Source organism: Micropterus dolomieu, linkage group LG01 (assembly GCF_021292245.1).
Source record: "Micropterus dolomieu isolate WLL.071019.BEF.003 ecotype Adirondacks linkage group LG01, ASM2129224v1, whole genome shotgun sequence".
Lineage (NCBI taxonomy): Eukaryota > Metazoa > Chordata > Actinopteri > Centrarchiformes > Centrarchidae > Micropterus > Micropterus dolomieu.
This window is the reverse complement of record NC_060150.1, coordinates 3,284,688-3,296,891: the sequence shown is the minus strand read 5'-3', so window position 1 is coordinate 3,296,891 and position 12,204 is coordinate 3,284,688. Positions and strand designations below refer to the sequence as shown.

The following is a 12,204-nucleotide window of genomic DNA, read 5'->3' as shown; positions in this document are numbered from 1 at the left end:
ATAATTATCATTAGTCAAATTCTAAAGTCTATATAGTAATTTATATTTTCCTCATACAATGCGTTTGTTTTATTTTGTATTTTTATTATTCTACCCTGTTCCAATGTCTTTGTATTTTTATTATTCTACCCTGTTCCAATATGTCTTTGTATTTTCTGTGAACCTACATTAACTGAGCGCGTCATAAAGCTTCAAGCGTTTCAGCAGTTGACGCTACTTTACGGTAAGTGTTACGACATAGCAACAGGCTAGGCTAACCAGCCGTGTAGGCCACGCTGATTTAATCGCGGCTCGACTCGTACGTCTATATAAGTACAGCTGTCGTCATACTAGGATATGTACAAATACTGTCCCACAAATCTCATCGCACCAGTTTACCTGCTGCTGCTCCAGGGTTTAGCCTGGTCCTGACGACACACGCGGTCACTCCAGTCCCAGGTTTTATATTAACCACTTCATGAAATGGATGTTCAGTCCCATCACTTTTTGGAAGCATTTGATTTAAAGAAACACCCTTTTTGCCCCCCCCTTTCTTAAAAAATGAAAATAGTTTGAAAGAGGATTAACTGCGCAGTAAGAAAACATGCAATTTAAATATGGAACAAATGTGGATCGTCTCATCTCCACTTTCCAACACAAAGTCACGCCCTTGTTCAGCCCAACACATAATTGAAGTTGCAGCTAATGCTCATACCAAATACTCAGGACACAAAAGGCTTCATTTGTTTTTCAGCAAACGTTTCGAGAGCTAAAGCATCAAAAAACTCACTGCTCCAACCTCTTTAATGTTTACTAGTTTAGGTGTTGACCAACCTCCTCGTGGTGCCGCTGAGATGAACCTGCTGCTGTCAGAAGTAAACACGGGACAAGTAGTGACTTAATGTCTTTTATTAGTTTGCATTATTAACGCCGGGGCATGAAACTCACGTAGCTCACTGGAATGTGCAGAATTAAAAAGGAATGAGTCCAATATTTCTTGGCAACGAAACACTTTTTGGTGTTCGGCTTCACTTCCTGGGACAGATGGACTGCGATGGGAGCGAGCTACAGATCGCTCTGTGACCTAGTACTCCTCGCCTTCATCCTCCTCGCCAACGCTGTCGGTTCCCACCTCTTCGTAATCCTTCTCCAGTGCAGCCATGTCCTCTCTGGCCTCTGAGAACTCTCCCTCTTCCATCCCCTCTCCCACGTACCAGTGGACGAAGGCCCTCTTGGCGTACATGAGGTCAAACTTGTGGTCGAGTCGAGCCCAGGCCTCTGCGATGGCGGTGGTGTTGCTCAGCATGCACACGGCCCTCTGCACCTTGGCCAGGTCTCCTCCAGGAACCACAGTGGGAGGCTGGTAGTTGATGCCCACCTTGAAGCCAGTGGGACACCAGTCTACAAACTGGATGCTGCGTTTCGTTTTGATGGTGGCGATGGCGGAGTTGACATCTTTAGGCACCACATCGCCACGGTACAGGAGACAGCAGGCCATGTACTTGCCGTGGCGAGGGTCGCATTTCACCATCTGATTGGCTGGCTCGAAGCAGGCGTTGGTGATATCAGCCACTGATAACTGCTCGTGATAGGCCTTCTCTGCTGAGATAACTGGGGCGTAGGTTGCCAGTGGGAAGTGGATACGTGGGTAGGGCACCAGGTTGGTCTGGAACTCCGTCAGGTCCACGTTCAAGGCGCCGTCGAAGCGCAGGGAGGCTGTGATGGAGGAGACGATCTGTCCAATCAGCCTGTTGAGGTTGGTGTAGGAGGGACGCTCGATGTCCAGGTTCCTGCGGCAGATGTCATAGATGGCCTCGTTGTCCACCATGAAGGCGCAGTCGGAGTGCTCCAGGGTGGTGTGGGTGGTCAGGATGGAGTTGTAGGGCTCCACCACAGCCGTGGACACCTGGGGGGCGGGGTAAACCGCAAACTCCAGTTTGGACTTTTTGCCGTAGTCGACAGAGAGACGCTCCATCAGCAGAGAGGTGAAGCCAGAGCCGGTTCCTCCTCCGAAGGAGTGGAAGATGAGGAATCCTTGGAGCCCTGTGCACTGGTCAGCCTGAAAAGTTAAGCAGGATTGTTGATATATTTGAACGTAAACAAAAACACACACCTCCCTCTAGAACTGCCACCAGATGCTGATTGGCTGAACAATGGTGTGGAAGGTCTGTACAGTTTCTCCATTAACAAACGCCACACATCACACATCCTGAGGATCTTGAGCTCACCAGCTTGCGTGTCCTGTCGAGAACAAGGTCAATGATCTCTTTGCCGACTGTGTAGTGACCGCGGGCGTAGTTGTTGGCTGCGTCCTCCTTACCGGTGATCAGCTGCTCGGGGTGGAAAAGCTGGCGGTAGGTTCCAGTTCGTACTTCATCTGAGGAAGAACGAGAATACTGACTTACAGTGATGCGCCAATCAACAGGTGTCCACAGGAGCTTTCTCAAACTCAAAGTTAGCACCAAATACAAGATCTGTAATATTGTTTATAGAGAGACATTTAAATTGTGTGTGCATTAAAGAAATGACTCCCCCACAATGAAAGGCAGCAGCGGGCTCTTATTTAGTTTTTACCTATGACCGTTGGCTCCAAGTCCACAAAGATGGCCCTGGGAACGTGTTTGCCGGCTCCAGTCTCACTGAAGAAGGTGTTGAAGGAGTCGTCTCCCCCTCCCATGGTCTTGCCGCTGGGCATCTGACCGTCCGGCTGGATTCCATGCTCCAGGCAGTAAAGCTCCCAGCATGCATTGCCCATCTGGACGCCGGCCTGGCCGACATGCATTGAAATACACTCACGCTGTAGAGAAAAGAGAAAGAAATCTCATTAAGAGGCAATATAGTATTTGTAAATATTTGTTAGAGTAAATGTTCACCTCTCATATAAAGATACACTTCGCATTTTGTACTAGAGTGATGAAAGTTCCTGCTCTGTATCAATCAGCTCGTCCTCTGCAGTGCAGACACTGACCCAGATAACACGTTAACTCCTCAGAGCCTCTACACGAGATGGCCTGGTTTTATTATAAAAAGAAACGCCACAGCACAATCATGATGATATTTAGTATTAATTTTACATGCATTAATAATCATGCAGTTATTCTTGCTTCATGAGTTCACTGTAGTACTCCCGGTTTAATCGGTTTGCAGCTTAATAGGGTTGAAAGTTTTCCTAATCAACATCCCTCATAAAACAAATATTTTTTGTGTTAAATGTCCGAAGTGCAGCCATTGATAAATTATATAAAATCAGTTGCAGTTTAATTTTACATTGATCAATTAATCGACTGATCAATCAAGAAAACAGGCTGAAAGCAGCAGTACAGAACTGAACTTAGTGAACCGATGACGACTCAAGTCTTTTGTTTGTATATTGTTGTTTTTGGTCTTTTTTAAAGCTTAAGCATGTTTATATGCAAGTGTATGGTTGTATTTGCAAATGTGCATTAATGTACAGATGCACAGATCTGGTGAAGAATCATTAACATTGCTGTATTTGAGTGAATACTAAAAAAAAAAATCTGACAGTCACTCCCTTCTGCCCCCTTGGACCTCATTTCAGAAAAACTGATAGATATGATGTTAGTCAATTTAAAAGAACATTTTGTAATGAAAGAAAATTGTAACAGTAAATTAACAGCTTTGTGAAAGAACAAAATAATGTAGAATCATGATTTAGATTTCTATTTTTATTCAAAACTCCAACACAAATGGTCACAGCCTTAAATTTTTAGGGACGCCATCATAAATGTTTAGACCAATCTATGAGTCAACTACTAAATTAATCTGCAACTATTTTCATAGTCGATTTTAGTCATTTAAAAAAATCTAGCTTCTTAAATGTGAATATTTTCTGGTGTCTTTGTTTGACAGTAAACTCAATTAATTTGGGTTGTGGACAAAGCAAGAAATTGGAGGTACGTCATCTTTGGCTTTGGAAAATTGCCATTGTGCACCATTTTCTGACATCTTCTGGACCACATAACTACTCCAGTGGTCTAGAAATTGAACAACAACAGTTGGTTGCAGCTTTTAAACTCTTAAATTTCATTATAATCTTTATTAAAATCCAGTGTCATTCATGCACTTTCAAACACTGCACACTCGGCGGGAGTCTTTCTAAAATCCCTCGCCTCGGGCCATGATATCTTTAGGCCTGATGAATTGTGTGCTGAGTCACATACAGCGGCTTACTGCAGACCTGTGGTGGGTCAACTCTCCTGCCCCTCCCGACCAGAGGAGCAGCAGCAGATCAGTAAAAGACACCCAACAGGGAGGAGAGAGGGGGAAAAACACAGACAGGAAGAGGCTCCCGTCCCTCCCTGCCCCCACACTGCTGCTGCTGCTGCCGCCGCTTCTGCAGCAAAGCCCTACCTTTGTGTGGCGTTCACGGACAGGGCGTTATCTGATGGCGTCTGTGCACAATCGGCCACATGCGCACACGGTTTTCTACCGACTAACGTTCCTGAAACGACTTATTTTAACATCAGTAAGACGTTATTTATTCAACGAGTACGACGTTATTTGTAAGATTGGCGTAAGATAAAACCGACGCGTTTAATGGTAATTTTAGCGCTCATTTTTAATTTGAAACTGCGCCAGTAACGTAAACGTAGTTTGTCCCCATTACACGATATTAACGTTAAGAAACACACACGGGATCGTGAACACAGCCACATATAACATAACGTCGGAGCCTTAACGTTATATGAACATTTGAATCAAAACTGGATATTTAACTATAAACATTGCGCTCTTTTAACACCAGCGACACCCTGATTCTTACTCACATTTTTTAAAACCTGAGTACGAGTTTTTAAACGCATTTACGGATCAATACTCACCATTTTCTGACTGGTTTTCTCCTTCTTGCCGACGTTGAAGAATCGGTTGCTGAAGGCAGTACTGAGGGGAGACGGCGGAGTGCGGGTGGTATTTATACTTTCTGGAGGAGGCGGGGCCAGAGTGACGATTCGAGTTTCTACTCGGCGGGAGCGAACGTTAGGCGCTGCTGCGTTCAGGTTCGACCCGGAATATTCCCCTTCGTAGAGTTTAGCTGCGTCACCCGATGGAAATTTGAATCGTTTATCTTCTATTGGAGGCAGGGCAGATGCTATAGCCCTAATAATTTGTGCATCTTATACAATCATAATTCACACGTTTAAGACTTCTGTATTTATGATGTGAAACGAATTCTAGACGCATCCGAAATCAATGTAAGGAGACCACGTGTTGCAAACATACAGACAAAGCTGCGTGACTCCATTAACATGCAGAGAGAAGAGGAGAAAGGACAGGTTTTGGGAGGAAAGGTGAGCATATACCGTATACATAAATAAATACATATAAAATGCAATATGGAGAGCCCTTTTTGAAGTGCAGGCACAGTTGTATTTAGTGTATGGTTGTATTTGTAAATGTGAGTATGAGTATCAATGAATGGGTGCAAAGATTTGTGATGTAGAATGAATAAACATGGCCATATTTGTGTGAATAAAAAATAGTCCCTCCCTTCCCCCTCTGCCCCAATGGACGTTATTTAAAAAAACAAAAACTATGGATGTCGAAGGACAACTTGTTTTTTTTTATTCCGTTTGAATTGTGCTCTGAATTACAGAAATTATGTCAATTTAAAAGATCATTTTGTAAGTCACACGGGATGGAATTACACAAGCAACAGGTCTTGCTTGTTCTTTCGCTTCGCGGCTGATAAAAGGACCAGGAGTCACTGGATAAAACACATCAGGTGAGCTAACGTTACAAGAGGCGGCCATGTTGGTGCTGGCAAAGTATGTTGTGCTAGACGAGAGATGCAGTTCACTGAGCACTTTCACACAAAACTAAATGCTACTACAATAAACTGCGACTAACTGAACTTGCAAAATGATCTTTATAATTGACAAATATCATATGTGTAGGAAGGCTAAACCAAAGTTAGCCGGCTCGGCTGGTGGAAGCATCTGGTGCGGCTTTCTCTATGGGCCGCCACCATCACCGAAGGAGGTGGGGTTAAAGGAAAAAATAGTGTGCTTGCTTTTGTGGGGCCACACGATGCGTAAGATCCAGGTAATGTTATAGGTGGAAGTCACTGAGCAGCTTTTATAGGAATGAATGGAGCCACGCCTCCAGCGCCATGTTCAGTTCTCTTTATACATCTGTGCTTGCATGAGATGGCGGTTGGCACACCCACACTTAGGAGAAGCAGACAGGTGTCCTGACATATAAGCGAAGCAATGTACTGCTCTGGACGGGGCAGCAGCAAAAGGTATTTTAGCCACCTAAAAAAAAAGAAAAAAAAAAAGGTCACCTTAAAAAAATCAGTATAAGTTTAAGTGTACGCTATATTCATCGCTTTACCTTGCCATAAAACAGCCCTTTATGACAGGAAACCAAAGCTGTTATAGCGCTTTCAACGAAGCCACCAGACTCCTTTAAAAAAAAAAATGTAATTTTAGCTCGCAGAATGCGGGAGTTGTTTGTTTTGAACTATCCCTTTAAGTGATGCTTTTTTTATTCACTATTTTTAATAGTGTTATTTCAATTAACAGTGCGTTTGTTATTTGTATTGCTGCAAAGCATGAAAAGTTACACAGTAAATTTGACTAACTAAATAGTATCCTGTTTTCTAATCCAAATAACACAACTGAGACGTCAGCAGGACGTGCTATTTAATTGCTAGAATACCCAGCTAAAACTATCACTACAGGCTCTATTTGTTGTAATTTTTCCCCATAAGGCACTTGAATTCACTAACAGTCTTATCTGTGATCCCATAACTTAGGAGAGAGACTGTAGGAGATGCACCTGAAGGCAGCTTAACTCTAATACAGTGGCTCCACTATATGAAGGCTCTCTCTCATACAACAATAACACATTCATTCGATTTAATTTAATTCATGACTAAATTAAGTCAACCTCATTAAAGACATATAACTAAAATGTTTGCCAATAATTGGGTCATCAAGACCATATGACTGAGTTAAAATAATGAAAAGCTACAAGTGCTACAACACATTATTACCTCTTATTTATTCATGAAGACTGGACTCTGAAACCTATTCCTAACACCACCAAGGAATCCAGATCTAATCCTGAGGTAATTTTGTTATATAAGGCCTTGCGCATGGCTGTGATGAGGAATTAGACTTTAATGATCAGTGCTTATCAAGGTAGTGAAGTGAGCTATTGATGAGCTATGCACTGTGATTGAGGGCTGTGTTGTGTTACACTGACAAAAAAAGTACACCAATGGAAACATGTCTTAAGTTTATTGGTTAAACACAGGGACACATTGGAAAGATGATATCTTGACACCGGATTCCTCATACTCTCCTTCGATATTGACGTGAATTTTGCAGATAATTTACAGCTTGACTTGTGTTAATAAAAATCTGTCAAACATAGAATATTCCTATAAAATTTGAGAACACATAACCGTCTGTTTAGCATAGAGTAGAAGTCTCAATGATTTTATCTGAACAATAAATATTCTGCAAAATAACTCTATAGTTTCTAATTCCCTGCTTTAATGGCAAGGCATTTGTAAACAGTGGGGTTCTCTATACCGTTCAATTGATCAGACACTTGTCTTGTTACACAGTACAGCCAAACAGTGGCTATACAATGGTAAAGCAGAGTTCTGTTGTTATGCAGCATAGCATTGAAAGGAGGCAAAGAATTTTAGCACCTCTAGGCATGAATTTGCATTTTCACAGTAGCTATATGTCACAGTTCCTGCCAACCAGACCAGTTGATTTTCACACAAATAAAAATAACCTTGTTATTGAGGTGTACCTTTTCATTGGCTGGATTCCATTACATAATTAACATGCGTGGCAACAAAAGGCCTCAGTATGCTTCAAACAAAGTGCTTGTGGAATCGTCTAAGAGCCTCTGAAACCTGCCGTTTGTCAATTCTGGAAACTCTCCGAAACAGACTATTAGTCTATCATGCCCCCTTCACACAGCAACTGGCATCACTTTTAACATATATACGTATAGAGCAACAACGTGAATGCCTTCCAGGAGAGACTCATTTGTGCTCTTTAGACACATTCTGCAGTCTAGTTTGTTTGAAGCATCGTGAGACCTAATAAGAACCCAGTCAATGGTGGTTTTGTTTGTTTATTTCAAACTTAATATTCCTCTCCCTCTTCCTCTCCTTCATCCCCAACGCTGTCGGTTCCCACCTCTTCATAATCCTTCTCCAGTGCAGCCATGTCCTCTCTGGCCTCTGAGAACTCTCCCTCTTCCATCCCCTCTCCCACGTACCAGTGGACGAAGGCCCTCTTGGCGTACATGAGGTCAAACTTGTGGTCGAGTCGAGCCCAGGCCTCTGCGATGGCGGTGGTGTTGCTCAGCATACACACGGCCCTCTGCACCTTGGCCAGGTCTCCTCCAGGAACCACAGTGGGAGGCTGGTAGTTGATGCCCACCTTGAAGCCAGTGGGACACCAGTCTACAAACTGGATGGTGCGCTTGGTTTTGATGGTGGCGATGGCGGAGTTGACATCTTTAGGCACCACATCACCACGGTACAGGAGACAGCAGGCCATGTACTTGCCGTGGCGAGGGTCGCATTTCACCATCTGATTTGCTGGCTCGAAGCAGGCGTTGGTGATCTCAGCCACTGATAACTGCTCGTGATAGGCCTTCTCTGCTGAGATAACTGGGGCGTAGGTTGCCAGTGGGAAGTGGATACGTGGGTAGGGCACCAGGTTGGTCTGGAACTCCGTCAGGTCCACGTTCAAGGCGCCGTCGAAGCGCAGGGAGGCTGTGATGGAGGAGACGATCTGTCCAATCAGCCTGTTGAGGTTGGTGTAAGTGGGACGCTCGATGTCCAGGTTCCTGCGGCAGATGTCATAGATGGCCTCGTTGTCCACCATGAAGGCGCAGTCAGAGTGCTCCAGGGTGGTGTGGGTGGTCAGGATGGCATTGTAGGGCTCCACCACAGCCGTGGACACCTGGGGGGCTGGATAGATGGCAAACTCCAGTTTGGACTTTTTGCCATAGTCAACAGAGAGACGCTCCATCAGCAGAGAGGTGAAGCCAGAGCCGGTTCCTCCTCCGAAGGAGTGGAAGATGAGGAATCCTTGGAGCCCTGTGCACTGGTCAGCCTGCAGGGAAACAATTAACCTTTACTCTGTCGCTGATCATACCTGAGCTCAAACACTGAAGTAATTGCAGGCAAACTCACCAGTTTACGAGTCCTGTCAAGAACCAGGTCGATGATCTCTTTGCCGATGGTGTAGTGACCCCGAGCATAGTTGTTGGCTGCATCTTCCTTTCCAGTGATCAGCTGCTCAGGATGGAAGAGCTGGCGGTAAGTTCCTGTACGGACCTCATCTGTAAAATTGACAGTACATGTAAATGTCCGCAAACCAAATTCCTTGTTGAAAGACCCATTCCAATATTTCTGTATCCTAAATGTAACTGGAGCAAAGAAAACAATCATATGGAACTTGTGATCTTACCTATGACTGTTGGCTCCAAGTCCACAAAGACAGCTCTGGGAACATGTTTGCCAGCTCCAGTCTCACTGAAGAAGGTGTTGAAGGAGTCGTCTCCTCCTCCAATGGTCTTGTCACTGGGCATCTGACCGTCCGGCTGAATGCCATGTTCCAGGCAGTAGAGCTCCCAGCAGGCATTGCCTATCTGAGCCCCTGCTTGGCCAACATGGACAGATATACATTCACGCTGGAAGAACAAGAGGTTCAGATGTCAAGAACTTATTGCAGCTACTCGCACTCTTAAAGCTGGAGTAGACAGTTTATTTCAGAAGCATTTTCTCACACACAAAAAAAACAATGCATGGTTGTCGCACAACTGCAATAAGCACAGCCAATCATTGGCTGGCCAACCTGCATACACTCGTGAATATATGTTTCGCGGAAGTGACTTTGGAGGGAGACCTGAAGGGAGGTGGTGGGATTTTTTTGGTTGGATACTTGCAAAATCCAGCAGTTGCTTGCTAGTTCGTCAATGGTGCCTAAAGTAAATAGCCCAAAAATCAGCTACCAGCGGATTGGATATTGGCTAGGAAAAACTAATCCATATGAAAAACAATGTAATTATTTATTAAATCAAATCAAAAACTTTATTACAGACTCAGGGTCCAAGTCTTACCTACAACAATACATAAATAAATGCCCACAAACACACATTAGTGCATTGATAAATTCAGACTTATTTTAAATCAGCTGTACCATTGTTTCTACATGTGGGATTGGTAGAGAGAAGTACTTAGCATTAGCTTGTTTGTCTAGACCGCAAATACATGGTTCTGCTTTCAGTTACATTCATTTAGTCATGGCAGCCCACCAACTCCATTTTTAAATTTTTATTTCCAATTTTTATGTTACCTAACATAAAAATGAGTTCCATCTAGTGAGGTATACAACTTATAGTTAAGAGATATTGGTATTGGGAGAACAGGTTTGAACAGCGCATCCCAATTAGCAACATCAGATCAAGATCATGTGTTAAACCAAGTGCTAAGTAGGACTATCACAATAATTAACTTTTAGTTGAGGATTAATTATCATTCAAATGATTAACAATTTAATAGTTTTATTTCTGTTCCTTTTAAGCCACACAGTGGTGCTCTTGTGTTTGAGTTTGCAATTTGGGCTAAATCCTTGTTAATTTATTTTCAAAAGTTAATATGCAACGGGGACACACAAAGCTATGTTTCCATCCAAGCACAAAACTGTGCAGCTCCACTCTGCACTTGCAGCTACCCAGGGCCCCGAAAGTGACTGCGGTCAGCCCTGAAGGGACAAGCATGTATTTCTTTATTTTGCATTTCAGGTAACAAACAAATACAATATAATTGTAATCATTCATAGTACACCTGTATTAAACATTATATATTAAGAATAGAAGCAAGTATGACTATATTATAAAATGTAAATAGTATTAAATAATTTTCAACTTCAAAACTTCCCTTGGTTGTGGAATTGAATGATTATGATAAATCAACGCGGTCAGTTCAAATAATCACGATGAGGCCCTCGTAATAACTGCGACAGGCGAAGTGCTAAGCTGTATTTTACTAGGAGAGGAGCTCTTACTCAATCCCATTGACACCTAGTAACTGAGCCAAGCTAGACTGATCCCGCCATTCAACATACAGTTTGTCCAAAATTGGTTAGGAACATTTTAAAAAAGGCATGCATGTCTCTCTTTAGGTACGTTGGAGAAACTTTAAAATATCCCCACCAAAACCAACTATTCAATAAAAGGATCCAACTGTACTACAGAATGACATGATACAATCACTTTGCAGCGAGAGTCTAACAAGTCTTCAACTTGCTTTTTACACCAAACAGAAAGAGTCGAATCGCTCATGTGTGGAACTTAACCATAAAATAAAGAGGCTCTTCTCACCATGTTTTCGTTGTTTGAAGCGGCCCCTTGTTCACCTGAAAGGAGTGGCTGGGGATGTTGTGTCACGTACGAGTGCAGGGAGCTGCTTTATAGCGTAGCATCACTAGGCAACAGCATGGCATGTTGTGGTAACTGGAGGAGCTGGCGAAGCAAACACCATCTCCTTTGATGAAAGATGAGGAGGAGGAGCACAAAAAAGAAAACCAACTGGTATGCCCCCGTGCTCAGATCTGAGGAACAACAGCTGTTGTTACACAAATGAGTAACCAACAACAATGACCCGAGTGGCTGAATAACAGTTTTTTTCTCTCCTCCAATTTCACATTTTAGTTTTAAGGCACGTTAGTTGTTACTCTACAGTGAACAGGTAGGGGTTCAGACTTGCTCAAGGATGCTTAAAAAGGCGGTTGTTTGCCTACTGTTGAATCAAAATCATGACCTTTCAGACAAAAACAGGTTGTGTGCATGAAAAAAATACTATTCTAGTGGAGCACCATTTAAATGAAACTTGGTCCTGTTAACACGGCACATTTGGAGCCTCCATTTTCTTATCTTACAGAGGAAAGAAAGCAGACACCTCCCCAGGGTGACCTGAATAGGCTTTTGTTACAGATCACCGTTGCATCACCGCTTTGGTCGAGATTCATTTGCAATGCAAAGGTAGCCGGAGGCCACAGGATAACATTAGAGCACACTTCTCTCAAAGGCAGGTGGTATTTAAGATCAATGTTCTATTTGCCAGCAGGTTATAGTGCATCGATGTAAGAGATAAGTAGTTCCACTTTTATTACCCCACGGAAAGAGAAAAGGAGCCTGGAAGTCACATTGAGTTGGCTGGAT

At 43.2% G+C, this 12,204-nt stretch overlaps 2 protein-coding genes across 2 annotated transcripts; both read right to left on the bottom strand.

Annotated features, from left to right (window-relative positions):
• Window positions 1-873: 873 nt before the first annotated feature.
• LOC123972639 (tubulin alpha chain-like) lies at window positions 874-4,972 on the bottom strand. Its single transcript, XM_046052199.1, has 4 exons — window positions 4,821-4,972; window positions 2,554-2,776; window positions 2,208-2,356; window positions 874-2,038 (listed from the first exon to the last, which is right to left on the bottom strand). The coding sequence occupies exons 1-4, from the start codon at window positions 4,821-4,823 to the stop codon at window positions 1,064-1,066; spliced, it is 1,350 nt and encodes a 449-aa protein (XP_045908155.1). The 5' UTR covers window positions 4,824-4,972; the 3' UTR covers window positions 874-1,063.
• A 3,124-nt stretch (window positions 4,973-8,096) lies between these two features.
• LOC123972703 (tubulin alpha-1A chain-like) lies at window positions 8,097-11,382 on the bottom strand. Its single transcript, XM_046052300.1, has 4 exons — window positions 11,365-11,382; window positions 9,450-9,672; window positions 9,173-9,321; window positions 8,097-9,092 (listed from the first exon to the last, which is right to left on the bottom strand). Exons 1-4 carry the CDS (start codon window positions 11,365-11,367, stop codon window positions 8,112-8,114), a joined length of 1,356 nt encoding a protein of 451 aa, XP_045908256.1. The 5' UTR covers window positions 11,368-11,382; the 3' UTR covers window positions 8,097-8,111.
• Between the last annotated feature and the right edge of the window lie 822 nt (window positions 11,383-12,204).

Bases quoted from the DNA above. Each gene is read 5' to 3' on its own strand.
- LOC123972639 (XM_046052199.1), bottom strand. The intron at 2,357-2,553 runs GTAAAAACTAAA...GTTCTTCCTCAG, and splicing joins CTTGGAGCCAACGGTCATAG to ATGAAGTACGAACTGGAACC. The intron at 2,039-2,207 runs GTGAGCTCAAGA...TTAACTTTTCAG, and splicing joins TCGACAGGACACGCAAGCTG to GCTGACCAGTGCACAGGGCT.
- LOC123972703 (XM_046052300.1), bottom strand. The intron at 9,322-9,449 runs GTAAGATCACAA...TCAATTTTACAG, and splicing joins CTTGGAGCCAACAGTCATAG to ATGAGGTCCGTACAGGAACT. The intron at 9,093-9,172 runs GTGAGTTTGCCT...GTTTCCCTGCAG, and splicing joins TTGACAGGACTCGTAAACTG to GCTGACCAGTGCACAGGGCT.